This window comes from Vipera berus, assembly GCF_964194415.1.
Source record: "Vipera berus genome assembly, chromosome: 2".
NCBI lineage: Eukaryota > Metazoa > Chordata > Lepidosauria > Squamata > Viperidae > Vipera > Vipera berus.
The window spans coordinates 150,069,541-150,087,650 of NC_138203.1; the positions used below are offsets into that span (position 1 = coordinate 150,069,541).

Consider the following 18,110-nt stretch of genomic DNA (forward strand, 5'->3'; position numbering starts at 1 on the left):
TCAGAAATGTGAAATTTACACAGGCACAAAATTTAAGAGAGAACTTTTATAAAATATTTTTTAGATGGCATTTAGATTCCAAAAAATTAGCATGTATGTATTCAAATTATCAACCTAAATGTTGGAGGTGTGGTTGTGACGATGCAACGTATTATCATATATGGTGTACTTGTAAAAAAGTTAAAGCTTTTTGGATTAAAATTTGGTGCAACATGCAGAAGATATTTAAGAAAAAGATAAGGTTTTCCCCGCAGTTATTTCTGTTGGGTATTATTACAGATTGTACTGTTATAGAAACTAAATTGATGTTGAATTTAATAACGGCAGCAAGACTTTTGGTATCGCAACATTGGAAGGAGGATCTGCCTACTATACAAGAGTGGACTCTAAAAGTTTTGAACCTAGCAGAAATGGCTAAAATTTCAGCATATTTGAAAGATCAATTGCAACAAAGATACATTTCGGAATGGAGAAGATGGATTGATTATATTCAGAATAAATATGGGACTAAAAAGTTTTATTTAGCATATGAATGAGTATTAGAATTTAATAAGATGTACTATTACTTGGTTATGCTTGTTGTTGTTGTTGTTAGTTGCGAAGTCGTGTCCGACCCATCGCGACCCTATGGACAATGTTCCTCCAGGCCTTCCTGTCCTCTACCATGGTTATGCTTAATGGGAGTTAAAAGTGCGTCAGGACTTAAAAGTGTATTCATAGATAGTTAGCATATTCTAGCTTAAGTTTGTTGGATGCAATACCCTGTATTCAGCTCTGGAAAGTTGGGGGGGAGGCGGGGGTTTGGGGGGGAGGGGGGGAAGTTGGGGGGAGGGGGTGGAAAGGGTGGGCTTTTGGGGGAGGTGGGGTCAATTTATGTTTTAAAATGTACTGTAAAACTTTTCAATAAAAAAAATTATTGGGTCTGGGTGTGGGTGAGGCTCTTCAAAAACTTTCTCATCCCTTCTCATCCCTTGTTTCTTTTAAACCTTTTAACCAAATGGGAAGACTTTTGCATGCAAAGGTGATGCTCCAGATGTGAACTTGAAGCCAGCTCAGAATAGTGCTCTGAACTGGGACTGTTGCTTCACTTATGAAAATCTAAGAAAACTGTGATAGAAATGAGCAGATAAGCTTCTGGCATGTTTATCAGTTTAAAAGATTATTAGATAATGGTGTCTGTCATGCACCTCAGTAATTCCCACTCTGCAGATTCAATGGCTAATTGAATTGTTCAATGGTCTGAGGTTCAGGATGACATGCCAAGCTGCAGTTTTCACTCCCTTGAACAGAAGTAGGGAGAACAGATCCTCCATTCCTTTATGCCAATACTAGGTGATATATTGCCACCTTCATTCTATGGGGAAAGAGGGGGAAAGGCCATGTGGGATATCCGTCAGGTTCAGAGGGGATGCCATCATACTGGACCTAGCTAGGCCAGCTCCAAGCCACTTTCTCATCTCCAACATCCTCTGGTGACTGACATGGTGCATCACATAAGAGCTCCAAATGCCCCCAATATGGTACCCTTATGTTCTTCCTTTGCCTCATCGGCAATGGGAAGCAAAGATACATGTATTTATTCTTGATAGATGCCTTGATAGAAGCTCTCTGCTTCTGAACTCATCTGGTGACTCTATCTCAGTCTGCTAGTCAGCACTGGTAGAGAGGCCACTTGAATGGTTTATATTCATCAGCACGGTGTGGTCCTGGCAGGTCCTCCAGAAAATACAACTACAATACTGAGGCCATCTGGTGTCTCAACAACCAGAAGCTGGAAGTTGGATGGATCATCCTGGTCTCTCCGTGATTTCCCTTCTGCTTCTGGCCTATTCACTGGACTGAGCAGCCTTCCCTGGTGCCAATCAAATGGAGGTGGGAAAAAGGGCACTGCTTGCTGCTTCAGTGAGAATGAGAAGTGGCCATTCACTGCCAGCTCCCTTCTTTCCCTGTTGCTTGGGCCCAATGGTCTCTGTTGCCTTGGTGCAGTTCCCACACTGCTGGAGCTCTTCTTGGAAGGAAAAAAAGAACCTTAAAGACGCAGCACACAATTACTGTGCTTATCAATAGGAAGTCCATTTTATTTAACCTCTGTGACATTCTCTTCTATTATTGCTGCTGCTGCTTTTTTCCCCAGTCTACTTGAAGCCAAAAGAAAAAATTCTCTCAGAAAAATTGAAGGGAGGCTTTTCCTTCATCAGAGGGAGGATTTAACCCTTTCCTATCAACCCTACTTTCAGGTGATCAAAGAAAAGGCAAAGGGAAAAACAACAACAACAGCTAACATGCATAGTCCTGGCCAGGATGGCTAGCAGAGTTGGAACAAAGGAGAGCCAAAATTGGGAAAAGAGCTAAATCCCTATAGACAAGTAGCATCACAACAATTCTAAGCCCTTTCCCAGAGCAACTGGAAAAATAATATCCACCACGGGTCGCCCTTCTTTCGCTGTAGGAGTACATCTTAGTCGCCAAGGCTAAATATTATGATCAATTTCCACTAATAAATTAAAGAAGGAATTTGGGAATTGCACCAAAGCCTTAGGTATATTGAAAATTCAACAACCTTGCTATAAATGGACTTTTAATGAACTGGTACTAATATTTATTTATTAATGTCCCGCCCTTCCACCTCTTATTTTCCCAACAACAACCCTGTGAGGTAGGTTAGACTGAGAGAGAGTGATTGGTTAACGCAGTTAGCTTTCAGAGATTATTCGTTTGAATTACAGGTAGTCCTTGATTTAGGAGCAAAACTGAGCCCAACATTTCATTTGTTAAGTTAGTTTTCATTTGTTAAGTTAGTTTTGCCCCATTTTACAACCTTTCTTGCCACAGTTGTTAAGTGAATCACTACAGCTGATAAATTAGTAACCTGATTGTTGAGTGAATATGTCTTTGCTTGTCAGAAGGACACAAAAGATGGATCATATGACTTTGGGAAACAGCAATAGTCATAAGTATGAACCAGTTGCCAAGCATCTGAATTTTGATCACATGATCACGGCGATGCTAGAAAGGTTGTAACTGTGATAAATGATAAGTCACATTTGTAATGCCATTGTAACTTTGAATGATCACTAAATGAACTGTTGTAAGTCAAGAACTACCTGTATTTAAAGTGGATACTTACTTTGCACCACTACCTGATTACTTGGTACAAGTAACTGCTGGCCATCAGATGTCTGCACATACTGTAATAGTGGAGTCCCAGTAGCATTTGCAAACGTCTGTAAGCCCTGCACACTCTCCGCATTTGGACTGCTCAACTGTAATGGTCCATTTGGGGCAATGGCAACTTCAAAACAAGACAGAACAAAAGGGATGATGCTGAATAGTGCACAGTATAAGATAAACAATAAGCAAGATTGGTTTTCTTTTGGGCAGTCCCTCAGGAATATTCCATTGAATACAGTCTCTTGCCTAAAAATAAGTATTAAGTAAACTTCAATTGACAATTTAAAAATGTTCCTCCGTTTTCTCAATGCTGGCTTGTTCGATTAAATATTTTGACTGAATAAACATTTACTATGAGAAAAATATGATTTTTAATTATTGAATTAAAAACATTTCCAAAATTATTGCATTTTCCTGATAATAAATAATTTTGGAAGGGATTGCAATTCTGAATTAGAATCATGGGTGCTAGCAACATACACAGTGTAGACGTTTATTAATTAATACATACTATATTGACCAGTGCTGGTCTGATAAACAGGTGCAGTGACAGGCACTGAAGTGACAGCAGCATTTGACTCATCTCCTTTCCTATCCCTTGTGTCTTCAGAAGAAAGGTCGTTCAAAATTTTTCTATAAAAAAGCAACACAATGTATCAGATGTATACTGCTGGAAGAAAAAAGTTGAATAAATCGCTACATTATTATTACACTGATTATTACAATATGTATAATTTTAGGCACAGTTTGGCTTTTTTCAAATTCAAGAGAAGCAGAGTCCAATATTGTGTAGCCCTATAAAACTAAAAACTTTTCATTAAAATGATCGTTTGCTAGTGATGCATATTTTTGAATATGTTATAGAAGGGTATAATAAATGTAATAAAAAGATTGAAGGTGCATATTTTATAAAAGACAGTTAGCGTTTGCTTGGGAAGCAGTATTAAAATCTAGATTCCATGACTAAAATATCCTATCAGATAGCCAGGAAAGTCCAAACAGCTTTAGAAGCAGACTGAAGTTCTTGCACAAGCTCACAGGCTAACTTGGAAGTTGTGAGATACTGCTATATGGTGCTGTTGTTGCATACATCCCATCTTTTCTCACAGAATTTAAAAGATAAACCATGGCTTGCCTAAGTTTATCCTCACAATAGTCCTGAGCCAGGTAAAACTCAAGAGAGAGAAGGGCTTGCCAAAACTCACCCAGTGGACACAGAAGTCGGGTTTTCTTGAAACACATGTAACAATTTACTTCACTACACTGACTCTCTCAAATTCAGGTTATAGACACAAAAGAAATGGGTAATCTGTGGCTGTTAGCTCCAGAAAATACAGGATCTTTAACCAATAGGAACAGCAATAGCACTTAAACCTATGTATCGCTTCACAGTGCTTTACAGCCTGCTCTAAGCGGTTTAGAGAATCAGCATATTGCCCCTAACAATCTGGGTCCTCATTTTACCAATCTCGGAAGGACGGAAGGCTGAGTCAACTCCACTCTCTTTTTATTATCTGTTTATTTGCTTTCAATCACAAATACCTACTCAAAACAAGATTTAGAAATGGAAAATGGAACATGAAGAATAGCAGTCTTGGTTTTTTTCCTTTTTGAAATATCTAAGTCAGAGTCTTGGTATGACTTTCTCAGAGGCTTCGGTATAAATGGTGAAGCCACGGAAATAAAATCTAACTCCATAATGCACTATGTCTAAAATTGATGTTTAGGAAAAGTTCTAGAGAAATTTATTTTATTTATTTATTTATTTGTTTGTTTTTATAAACCGCCCTTCTCCCGAGGGACTCGGGGCGGTGTACAGAATAAGGTAGGCATACAGAATGAACAATAGTGAAAACAAACAATAGTAAAATACAAACTGGGACCCCAGATTAGAGCTATAAATATCTATTCAGGCCAGGCCGGACTGCTGGAACAGATAAGTTTTTAATTCGCGCCGGAAGGTGCGGAGGTCGGGGGCCATCCGGATTTCGGTTGGTAAGCTGTTCCAGAGGGCTGGCGCACCCACTGAGAATGCCCTCCCCCTGGGGGCCACCAGCCGACATTCTTTGAGCGGTGGCACCCGGAGGAGGCCCTCTCTGTGGGAGCGCACAGGACGGTGGGGTGCTGACATTGGCAGAAGGTGCTCCCGTAGGTAGTCCGGACCCATGCCATGTAGGGCTTTGTAAGTCATTGTTAGCACCTTGAACTTCACACGGAAGGCAACTGGAAGCCAGTGCAGTGCACGGAGGAGAGGTGTGATATGGGAGTATCGGGAGGCTCCCAAGAGTGTCCGTGCCGCTGCACTTTGCACCAGTTGAAGCTTCCGAGTGGATCTCAAGGGCAGCCCCAAGTAGAGAGCGTTACAGTAGTCTAGGCGAGAGGTCACAAGAGCATGGGTGACTGTACGTAAGGCATCCAGGTCCAGATAAGGCCGTAATTGGCGAACTAGTCGAACCCGGGAGAAGGCCCCCTTGGTCACAGCTCCTATGTGATCTTCCAGGGAGAGCTGCGAGTCAAGGAGGACACCCAGGTTGCGGGCCCTATCAACAGGGGGTAGTAACTTGTCCCCGATGTTAAGGGATGGGATGTTCTGAGTATCCTGGCTTGCTGGTACGTACAGCCATTCAGTCTTCTCCGGGTTCAGTTGAAGCCTGTTCCTCCCCATCCATTCCCGGACCGCTTTCAGGCAGCGAGACATCACGTCGAGGGCATCACTGATGTTGTTTGGAGTTGAGATGAAAAGCTGGGTGTCATCAGCATACTGATGGTACCCTACTCCAAAGCTGCGAATGATCTCGCCCAGCGGTTTCATGTAGATGTTGAACAGGAGAGGCGAGAGGACCGACCCCTGAGGGACTCCGCAAGCGAGAGGCCTCGGGGTCGACCTCTGTCCCCCTGCCAACACCGACTGCGAGCGACCCTGGAGAAAGGAGGAGAACCAACGCAGAACCGTGCCTCCCACTCCCAGTCCCCTGAGGCGTCGCAGCAAGATACCATGGTCGATGGTATCGAAAGCCGCCGAGAGGTCTAATAAGACTAGGACAGAGGAATGGCCCCTGTCCCGGGCTCTCCAGAGATCATTTATCAGAGTGACCAATGCCGTCTCCGTGCTGTAGCCCGGCCTGAAGCCCGATTGGTACGGGTCTAGATAAACCGCTTCATCCAGGATCTGAGGGAGTTGGTGCGCCACCACGCTCTCAACAACCTTCGCAAGGAAGCGAAGATTGGAGACTGGACGAAAGTTATTCAATGAGGATGGGTCCAAGGTGGGCTTCTTGAGGAGAGGCCTCACCACCGCCTCCTTCAAGGCGGTGGGGAAGTGACCCTCACTCAGAGAAGCGGAGATGACCGCCAGGAACCAGCCTCGTGTCCCCTCTCGAGCTGCATATGCCAGCCAGGAAGGGCACGGGTCCAGTAAGCATGTGGAGGAGCTCAACCTCCTCATAATCCTGTCCACTTCCTTAGGAGTCACAGGATCAAATTCCTCCCAGATGACGTCGACAAGACTGTCCATGCCTTGTTCTTCCAACTCAGCCCAGTTGGAGTCCAGGCCGTTTCGGATCCGAGCAATTTTATCCAGCAGATATTGACCGAATTCCTCGGCTCGACCCTGCAAGGGTTCCTCCCTCACCTCTTGGTTCAGTAGGGAGCGAGTCACCCTGAACAAGGCAGCCGGGCGATTATCTGCGGACACGATGAGGGTGGAAAAGTAGTTGGATTTTGCCACCCTTATCGCAGCGAGATAAGACCTGGTGAGGATTCTTAATCGCAATCGGTCGGATTCGGATCGACTGGATCTCCAACGGCTCTCTAGGCCCCGTCTCCGACGCTTCATTTCCCGGAGCTCCGCGGTGAACCATGGGGCTCGCTGGGATCTGCGCCGGGTCAGAGGCCGCAAGGGTACAACTCGGTCCAGAGCCTCCGTGGCTGCCTTCTCCCAGGCTTCCACTAAGGCATCCGCCGAGCTGTGAGCAGGGAGTGCATGTGCGTCCCCAAGCGCTGCCTGGAACCTATCAGGGTCCATTAGGCGCCTAGGGCGGTACCATCTGGTTGGCACCGCGCACCCACGGCGGGGGGTGGCAAAGGGGAAGTCTAGCCGCACGAGGTGATGATCGGTCCATGACAGGGGCATAATAGTCATGGCACCCCCACCGATATCATCGCGCCACCGTCCAGACAAGAACACCAAGTCTGGGGTGTGGCCTCTCTCATGAGTCGGTCCAGAAATTATTTGCGACAGGTCCATGGCCGCCATGGAAGCCATGAACTCCCGAGCCAGATCGGACGATCCTCCCAGGGACGGTAGGTTAAAGTCGCCCAAGACCATGAGTCTTGGGAATTCAACCACCAACCCTGAGAGGACATCGAGTAGCTCGGGCAGGGCTGCCGCTGCACGATTAGGTGGTAGGTATGCCAGCAGCAGGCCCAACTGCGCCCCCGGGCCGTATCTCAGTAGGAGAGACTCACACCCGACCATCTGAGGGACGGTGATCTCTCGCGGGCTAAGGGATTCCCTGATGATAACTGCCACTCCCCCGCCCCTCCCATGGGCCCGAGGCTGGTGCAGCACCTGGAAACCTGGCGGGCAGAGGTCAACCAGAGGGACACCACCCTCTTGGCCCAGCCAGGTTTCCGTGATGCAAGCCAGGTCCGCGTGCTCGCTCTCCACTAGGTCACGAACAAGGTGTGCCTTGTTAGCTACGGACCTGGCATTCAGGTAGACCAGCCTTAGCATGGGAGGCTGCACACCTTCGCTCCCGGGACCTCCGGGGAAGTACAGAGGGTCGGAGCGTCTCACCGCTTGTACAGAGCGGAGATGACACTCCCGGTGACGATACGGCCCTCTGTTTGTGCACCTTCTGCCGTTCCCCACCATCCTGGGAATAGGATGTTCGTCAGTACGCCATCGGTTATTGTCGGCGACTGGTCCTCGTTTCTCACCATCACGAATGGTCGTAAGCCTGGCCTGCGTTATGGCACCCGGAAGGTCTGCCTTCCCCGAGCAGCCATACTCTTTTCCCGCCCCCCTCCCTAACCCGACAAAAAACTTAACAAGAAACTTAACCAGGGGCCTCTTGTTGGTATTGTGATGGAGGCCCCTGACCCTGCCTGGCCATCTCTCAGAGGCCCAATGGTCGGGCCCGTCATCGAGGTTTGATGTATTGAAGGCAGGACGAACCCAGGAGAGGGGGGAACTCCTGAGGGCGAGTAGATCTATGCAAGAATATTGAAGACGCATAGGGAGCATTGGGGAGCATTGGGAAGGCGGTCCCCTGGGTGGAGCATTAGAAGGAGGGTCTAGTCGGGTAGGTGGGTATCTGGACCGTCACCCAGCCACTGCCACTTGGTTGGGTGAACCCCAGAAGCAGGCCACTCCCCATCCTCTCACGATGGGTTGTGATTCTGCTTCTGGGGGTGGTCCAGGACCCACTCTGGGTGAAGCATACCCCATAGAGCTCTCACCTCTATGGGGCTGCAGGTGTAGGACAGGCCACTCTGCCACCGTGGCTTGCACCCAGGCCCATCATGTCCTGTGGGGCGAGGGAGGGCAGGGGGGTTCGGAGCTGGAGGAGGCCAGATGTTGATGGCCTCGGTGGTCTAGCCGCCGTCATCTCCAACGGTCAGCTGCATCCTGGCGTCTTTAGGGGTGTTGATCGGCACGGAGATACCGTCGGCACCTAGGGTGCGGGCCGTGGACGCCACGCCGCATCTAGTGGTGCTGCCGTCGAGGGGTTTTCGGTGAGATTGGGTGACCGGGGCCTGGAGAAGTTCAGCGCCGCTGTCAAAGGCCCCTCGGTGGTGGTCGATTGGGTCCGCATAGCCGGTCTGCGGCATCTCCTTGATCCCAGGGAGATGCCGCCGTTGTTCAGGAGCAGGCCAGGAGGTCGAAGCAGGGCAACGACTCCGACCCCGCTCAGGGCGGTTGCTGCGGCTGCCTCTTCCGCCGCCTAGCTGATCCATTTGATCCGCGGGGTCTTTCCTGATCATCCCTGGCGTCGCTGTTGGCCAGGGAGGCATAATAGGGAGCCGAGGGTGGAGGCACCGGCCCCACTCTGGATGGCTGCAGCAGTTGCAGCGGCTCGGGGGCGGGTTAGAGGCGCCCCATCGCCACTGCCCCCGCCGGTGTTCGGGCCCGTGGGGAGATGACAGGCTTGCAATGTTCAGTACTCAGAATGGCACCTATTAGATTTCCCTAATGCAGAGCAAAGATTATTTGTGCAGAATAACTCATCTCCTATCTCTTCAGGGACTTTTTCATCAGGAAGTACTACAATCTAGACTTGTACAAAACACTGTCACCTGGGAATGTTCTAACCTCAAAATAGTTAAATGTTCTGAACATGAAACAAAACAATGTCTTAGAAATTTTTGTTGAAACTCTGAAAGAAAAATGCTATATTGAGTTTTATGACTATTCCCAACACTGCAACTGGGCTATTCTTACATCCTGTGATTGGACTGCTTTTTAAAAAACTCTTCTCAGCCTTTCTAGAAGCAGGGAACAAAAAGTGTTGTTAATGCTGCTAAGACTGTACAAATTTAAAAACTACTATTAAAATGGTAATTTAGTTGGTTTGATGGTTATTTGGTTTGATGTTCTTATGCTCTTTTATAATACTAATATGCATGCAGTTAAGAAACATTAGAAGTTTATTTATTTTGTCACCAGCAGTTACTCCTCTCTGAAAAATGTGGAAAGAACCACAACACAGAATTTTTGTTATATTTAGGACTGTAAAACTGCAAGAATTAAAAATGCCTACAGAATGTTGGCCAAGATTTTTTAAAATCAAATCATTGAGCAACTTAATAAGGAAGCAACTGTCAGAAATAAGTGACCTGGTAGATTCATTTAAAACAATGTATCCTTTCTTTTTTTTTTTTTACTTTCAGGACCTCTTAGAAGAATTTTAAAAATTTACGTTTTTAAATTTTTGCAAATAAATTCAATATCTGGCAAATAATTGATTTTGTGGAGCCATAAAAACAGGGATCCCTAGGCGTTCTTAGACCATACTTTAAAAAAGCACTGATTGGTTATTTCCGTTGAGAGGCTTTTTTTAAAAAAAAATTAGACATTATCTAATCAGTCTTTTGCACTTAGGGAATTTATCCATTCCAAAAATGATTTTAAAACTATGTCCTTGACCACTTTTTTTGCCATTTGGCTAATATAAGGTAAAGGTAAAGATTCCCCCGCACATGCGTGCTAGTCGTTTCCAACTCTAGGGGCCGGTGCTCATCTCCGTTTCAAAGCCGAAGAGCCAGCGCTTGTCCGAAGACGTCTCTGTGGTCATGTGGCCGGCATGACTAGACGCCAAAGGCGCATGGAACGCTGTTACCTTCCCACCGTAGTGGTCCCTATTTTTCTACTTGCAGTTTTACGTGCTTTCGAACTGCTAGGTTGGCAGAAGCTGGGACGAGTAACAGGCGCTCACTCTGTTACGCGGCACTCGGGATTCGACCCGCCAAACTGCCGACCTTCTGATCGACAAGCTCAGCGTCCTAACCCACTGAGCCACCGCGTTCCACTAATCTCATCTATATTTGGCTAATATAGATGAGGCCAAAAGAATTGGTAGTCTTCCATTTTCTTCAACTAATCCAAGTTTGCCATGAAATATTATTTTCCGTAATAATTCTAGTACAGATCTGAGAAGAAATTATATTTTGGTATAAAATACAGACCTATAAGATGGACGGCGTGCTAAGAGACCTCTTGCTTTCTGGGAAGAGTCCATGCTATCCGAAGAATCTTGTGAATCCTCATTCTCTGATAATGACACCTGAAGGAAATAAACTTTCATTTTGTTGAATGTTATATGAGACAATATGATGCAGCTTTCATCTATGCCAAGTATAACCATTAAGATTTTTAAAATGACAGCAGCCTTTCAACAATTTTCAGAAAAAAATATTCTATACTAAGGGTAAATAAAATTTATTCAAAGGAGGTGTCATCTGTTATTTAAACTAGAATATGGACTGTAAAATATTTATGGACTCCAGTCACTTTATGTGCAGATCCATAGTTAAAAGATTCCTTTGGACCTGTTCCATGCTGATCAAACAAACAAACGTGACTTAAAAATACAGTTATATTGCAATATAGTGTTAGCATTAACACAAATACAATTATTAACTATTATAATATACAAATAAAATGTTGTTGTTGTTGTTAGTTGCGAAGTCGTGTCCGACCCATCGCGACCCTATGGACAATGTTCCTCCAGGCTTTCCTGTCCTCTGCCATCTTCTGGAGTCCATTTAAGCTCACGCCTACTGCTTCAGTGACTCCATCCAGCCACCTCATTCTCTGTCGTCCCCTTCTTCTATTGCCCTCAATCTTTCCCAGCATTAGGCTCTTCTCCAGTGAGTCCTTCCTCCTCATTAGGTGGCCAAAGTATTTGAGTTTTAGCTTCAGGATCTGGCCTTCTAAAGAGCAGTCAGGGTTGATCTCCTCTAGGACTGACCGGTTTGATCGCCTTGCAGTCCAAGGGACTCGCAGGAGTCTTCTCCAGCACCAGAGTTCAAAGGCCTCAATTCTTTGGCGCTCAGCCTTTCTTATGGTCCAACTTTCACTGCCATACATTGCAACTGGGAAGACCATAGCCTTGACTATACGCACTTTTGTTGACAGGGTGATGTCTCTGCTTTTTAGTGTGCTGTCTAGATTTGCCATGGCTTTCCTCCCGAGGAGCAAGCGTCTTTTAATTTCTTGACTACAGTCCCCATCTGCAGTGATCTTGGAGCCCAGGAAAATAAAATCTGTCACTACTTCCATTTCTTCCCCATCTATTTGCCAGGAATTGAGAGGGCCGGATGCCATGATCTTGGTTTTCTTAATGTTTAGTTTCAACCCAACTTTTGCACTCTCCTTCTTCACTCGCAACAAGAGACTCTTCAGTTCCTCTTCACTTTCTGCCATTAGAGTGGTATCATCTGCATATCTTAGGTTGTTGATATTTCTTCCAGCAATCTTAATTCCAAATTTTGATTCATCTAGCCCTGCCTTTCTCATGATGTGCTCTGCATATAAGTTAAATAGGCAAGGCGACAGTATACAGCCTTGCCGGACTCCTTTCCCAATTTGGAACCAATCAGTGGTTCCGTGTCCAGTTCTCACTGTTGCTTCTTGGCCTGCATATAGGTTTCTCAAGAGACAAATAAGATGTTCTGGTACTCCCATCTCTTTAAGAACTTGCCACAGTTTGTTATGATCCACACAATCAAAGGCTTTAGCATAGTCAATGAAGCAGAAGTAGATGTTTTTCTGGAACTCTCTAGCTTTCTCCATGATCCAGCGTATGTTGGCTATTTGATCTCTAGTTCCTCTGCCTCTTCGAAATCCTGCCTGTACTTCTGGTAGTTCTCGATCCACATACTGCTGGAGTCTAGCTTGTAGGATTTTAAGCATAACTTTACTAGCATGAGAAATGAGTGCAATGGTGCGATAGTTTGAACATTCTTTGGCACTGCCTTTCTTTGGAATTGGAATGTAAACTGATCTTTTCCAATCCTGTGGCCACTGTTGAGTTTTCCAAATTTGCTGGCAAATTGAGTGTAGCACTTTTACTGCGTCTTTTAAGATTTTGAATAGCTCAGCTGGAATACTGTCACCTCCACTAGCTTTGTTGTTGCTCAGCTTTTCTAAGGCCCACTTCACTTCACATTCTAGGATGTCTGGCTCGAGGTCAGTGACCACCTCATTGTGATTATCAGGGACGTTAAGCTCATTCTTGTATAGTTCTTCTGTGTAATTTTGCCATCTCTTCTTAATCTCTTCTGCCTCTGTTAGGTCCCTGCCATTTTGGTCCTTTATCATGCCCATTTTTGCATTGAACGTTCCCTTCATCTCTCCAATTTTCTTGAAAAGATCTCTGGTCCTCCCTATTCTATTGTTTTCTTCTATTTCTTTGCACTGTTCATTTAAGAAGGCATTCTTATCTCTTCTAGCTATTCTCTGGAATTCTGCATTCAATTGGGCATATCTTTCTTTTTCTCCCTTGCCTTTTGCTTCCCTCCTTTCCTCAGCTATTTGCAAAGCTTCCTCAGACAGCCATTTTGCTTTCTTGCATTTCTTTTTCTTTGGGATGGTTTTGGTTGCTACCTCTTGTACAATGTTGCGAACCTCTGTCCATAGTTCTTCAGGCACTCTGTCTATCAGATCTAATTCCTTAAATCTATTTGTCACCTCTACTGTATATTCAACGGGGATATGATTTAATTCATACCTGACTGGCCTGGTGCTTTTCCCTACTTTCTTCAGTTTAAGCCTAAACTTTGCAACAAGAAGCTCATGGTCTGAGCCACAGTCAGCTCCTGGTCTTGTTTTTACTGACTGTATAGAGCTTCTCCATCTTTGGCTGCAGAGCATATAGTCAATCTGATTTCTATGTTGACCATCTGGTGATGTCCATGTGTAGAGCCGTCTCTTGGGTTGTTGGAAAAGAGTGTTTGCTATGACCATCGTATTCTCTTGACAAAATTCTATCAGCCTGTGCCCTGCTTCATTTTGTACTCCAAGGCCAAACTTGCCTGTTATTCCGGTTATCTTTTGGCTTCCTACTTTAGCATTCCAATCCCCCATGATGATAAGGACATCATTTTTTGGTGTTAGTTCTATAAGGTGCTGTAGGGCGTCATAGAACCGGTCAATTTCATCCTCTTCAGCACCGGTGGTTGGGGCATAGACTTGGACTACTGTGATATTGAATGGTTTGCCTTGGATTCGAACTGAGATCATTCTGTCATTTTGAGGATTGTATCCCAGTATTGCTTTTCCTACTCTTTTATTGACTATGAAGGCTACTCCATTTCTTCTGAGGGATTCTTGCCCGCAGTAGTATACCTGATGGTCATCTGAATTAAATTCACCCATTCCTGTCCATTTTAGTTCGCTGATACCTAAGATGTCAATGTTCAGTCTTGTCATCTCTTGTTTGACCACGTCCAGCTTGCCTTGATTCATGGATCTTACATTCCAGGTTCCTATGGAGAAAAAATCTTTACAGCATCGGACTTTCCTTTCACCACCAGACATATCCACAGCTGAGCGTCCTTTCGGCTTTGGCCCAGTCACTTCATTCTTTCTGGCGCTACTAGTACTAGCCCTCTGCTCTTCCCCAGTAGCATATTGGACGCCTTCTGACCTGAGGGGCTCATCTTCCAGCGTCATATCGTTTTGCCTTTTGGTACTGTCCATAGGGTTTTCATGGCAAAGATACTGGAGTGGGTTGCCATTTCCTTCTCCAGTGGATCACGTTTTGTCAGAACTCTCTGCTATGACCTTTCCGTCTTGGGTGGCCCTGCACGGCATAGCTCATAGCTTCATTGAATTACACAAGCCCCTTCGCCACGACAAGGCAGTAATCCATGAAGGGGAAATAAAATGTATACAATCATATATTAAAGAAATGTATTAAAAATAAAAAGTGCATAAAAGATAAAAAGAACCCCCCCTTTCAACCCCAGCAAGTATAACAACATTAAGGACTTATCCTTATCTGTTAAAGTAAAAGCAAAGATCTCTTCATTCCATATCTTATCACAGTTTCTTTAAACTTATCTCTATAAACTCATCTCTCCCTATTAAACAGCAAGCATCCAGTAAGGGTTATCAGGAATAACATTAATATTACAAAGTGTATCTATTACACCCAATCTGAATCTTTCCTTTACCCTTTAAACAAATTCCTATTTTCTCTCTTCAAATAATTAAAATTTAGGCCTACTCAAAAAACAATTAAAATATTATCAAAAATAACCATTGTCATCCAGTCCTAATGAAGAAGCCATTAATTTTGGTCAAACAAATCAAGTATGTATTCCTTCTTCTTTCTGCAAAGTCTTTAAATTCTTCAAAGAAAGTTCTAGCACCTGTTTTCTCATGCTCTCCTTTTCTCTCAAAATTCCTTTATCAAGCTCCCTTTGTACTTCAGCAAACCCCTCTTGTAAATTCAATATAAGAAAATAGTCCAGATCACTCATCTGGTAGGTTATTAGTATTTTTTCCCCAATTTTTGAATTATCATCCTTCATTTCTAAATCCATTTCTTCCATCGCCTTTTTGTAAGCTGTAATTTTTAATTCCACTTGTAAACCAGTTTCGGTTTCATTCTATTAAATATATTTTATAAAATTTCTACAAAATAGTTTATATATATTATGGAATTAAGAAGGCAAAAAATTGGAAAGGGGAATGTGCAAGAGAATAAAAAAGAAAAAAATTCAATACAATTAAAAATATAAAATATATTAATCTTTTGATATAAAATTCAATAATACACATTATATAATGATAAATAATTCATACAACCAAATCCCAAAATTAATATAGCATTTTTTTGGTTTCCAGCAAAAAGTCCAAAAGTTGTTTCACATAGAAACAAAGCTAGACAAAGACTTTTCTTTAATCAAGGTGGTTAATTTCACCAGCCAGTTCCATTAACTTCACTATCCATTCTTCCATTGTGGGAATTTGTAAGTCTTTCCATCTCTGTGCAAGTCTCACTGCAATTATCACATATAAAAATAAAGTCTGATGTTTTTTCTCCCAATGCTTATCCATCAAACAAAAGAAAAATCTCTGGTTTCAATTGTACATTTTAAAAAAGAATTCTCTGGATTAAAGTACATATTTGATTCCAATAACTCTTAACTTTCTTAGATGTCCACCAAAGGTGATAAAATATACCTTCAGAATGATTACATTTCCAACATATGTTTGACCCACCATTACACATCTTTGATAATTTATTAGATGTTGCTGTTGATCAGTCACTAACTCATGTCCAACTCTTCATGATACCATGGACCACAGAATGCTAGCACTCCTCTGTCCTTCAGTGGCTCCTGTAATTTGCCCAAATTCATGTTCACTCCATCAATGACACTATCTAGCGGTCTCATTATCTGCTTTCCCCTTCTTCTTTTGTCTTCAAACTTTCCCAACATTATGGTCTTTTTTAGTAAGTGCTCACTTCTCATTAGATGGCCAAAGTATTTGAGCTTATATTGTCATAAACCAACCAATCAACCAATAAATACATGTTCAGTTTTATAAATAATACAATTAACAATCAATTAATTGCATAGACTTCTGCTACTTAAGTTTTATTTCTCTACTGCTGCAAGAAAATTACATGAACTTGTCCATAAACTCACCAGAACTAAAGCTTGACTTGAGGGGGAACTTTTTTTTTAATGGTAGGCTAAAATATATAAATACAAACCTTTAGTAAAAACTGAAAATAAACTACATATGGATATGAACAATATACCTGTATTGATTGTCCTTGTGGGGAGTGAATCACAGTGGAGGTCTGAGCTGTATGAATGACTCCCTGGACCTGATCTCCAGACAGATGTACCACTGTTAGTGGAGCTGGGCCTCTAAGAGACATCTAAGAGAAATAAGTAGGTTAGTATCCATATCCACAATCATGAAATGGAAAGTAGAGTTAATAAACTGATACATAAATAACATTTCAGTTGAGACACAACAGAGCTTAATGTAGTTTATTATTTTTATTTTATTTGTTAAATTTATTTGCCACCTATCTTACCACGGGCTATTCTAGGAGGCTTAATAATAAAAAGGAAGGAAAGGAATGCAAACAGAAGTAAAATAATAGAACAATAAAATAAACAATAACAAAGGAACATAACGATAATAATATATCAATATGATAACCAAAAAGATGGATGGGTGGAGAGCAGAGAGCAAGGAGGTGGAGGTGGAATCTGCCTTCAATTTAGCAGCTACCTTCACTGAACATTAGGTCAGGCTGTCCACACTGAAATACTGGAAAAAAATCCCAGTCAAACAAATATAATTCTGAGGATGTATTCTAAGAACTATATGTACTTTATATAAGAGTACATCAGATGTCTTCAGTTGTCATCTTTGCCAGGTTTCAGTATTTGCTAATCTCATTTACTAAATCTAATAGCTTATTTAAACTCTATGTTTCAAAAAGCAAGCAAACATTTATCCATAGTCTCATGCAGAACTCTTCATGAAAAGCATTACACACAGGGAAACCAAAAAAATCAACTTGTTCCCACATTCTTGAGTTTTAGAAAGCAATCAAAGTCAACTGAACTTTTTTTTTATTAAAGAGTTTTACAAAAACAAGATTTTACAATACATCTCCAAATCCCCCCCACCCCAAACCACCCCCCTTCACCCCCCACTTCCCACAGCTAAATACAGGGTTATAGTTATAATAATCATATTCTAACTAAAGATTATCCATAATATAAAATTAACCAAATTCATAATGTGCTTTAACTCCCCTTTAACATAGATACATACAAAGTATTAACACTAAAATTAATAACAATATCCCTCTAAAATCTACTCATAAGCTAAATGGAACTTTTTAGTCCCATATTTATTCTGAATATAATCTATCCATCTCCTCCAAACTGAAATATATCTTTCTTGTGAATGATCCTTCAAATAAGCAGAAATCTTAGACATTTCTGCAAGATTCGAAACTTTAAACACCCATTCTTCTATAGTAGGCAAACTATCCTTCTTCCAGTATTGTCCCACCAGTAACCGTGCTGCTGTTATCAAATTCAACATCAAATTGGTTTCTTTAACATCACAATCTACAACAATACCCAATAAAAACAATTGCGGAGAGAACTTTATCTTTCTCTTAAAAATCTTTTGAATGTTCCACCAAATTTTAACCCAAAAAGCTTTTATATTTCTGCAAGTCCACCACATATGAAAATAGGTGGCTTCTAAACTACCACATCTCCAGCATTTAGACTGTAAGTTAGGATACATGTTAGACAACTTTTTGGGGTCCAGATGCCATCTATAAAACATTTTATAAAAATTTTCTCTTAAATTTTGAGCCTGAGTAAATTTAACATTTCTAACCCAAATTACCTCCCAAGTATCCAGCGGAATTGGTTCC

At 42.7% G+C, this 18,110-nt stretch overlaps 1 protein-coding gene across 5 annotated transcripts in view; it reads right to left on the bottom strand.

Moving 5' to 3' along the window:
• The window catches only part of ATF1 (activating transcription factor 1), a 51,182-nt gene that overhangs the window by 16,835 nt on the left and 16,237 nt on the right, over positions 1–18,110 (bottom strand). For all 5 annotated transcript variants that reach the window (XM_081318793.1, XM_081318792.1, XM_081318791.1 and 2 more), the window contains 4 exons: positions 16,455–16,577; positions 10,861–10,958; positions 3,683–3,804; positions 3,128–3,292 (listed from right to left, as the gene is read on the bottom strand). In XM_081318793.1, coding sequence (XP_081174919.1) covers positions 3,128–3,292; positions 3,683–3,804; positions 10,861–10,958; positions 16,455–16,577 — 508 coding nt within the window. The remainder of the gene's footprint in view (positions 1–3,127; positions 3,293–3,682; positions 3,805–10,860; positions 10,959–16,454; positions 16,578–18,110) is intronic.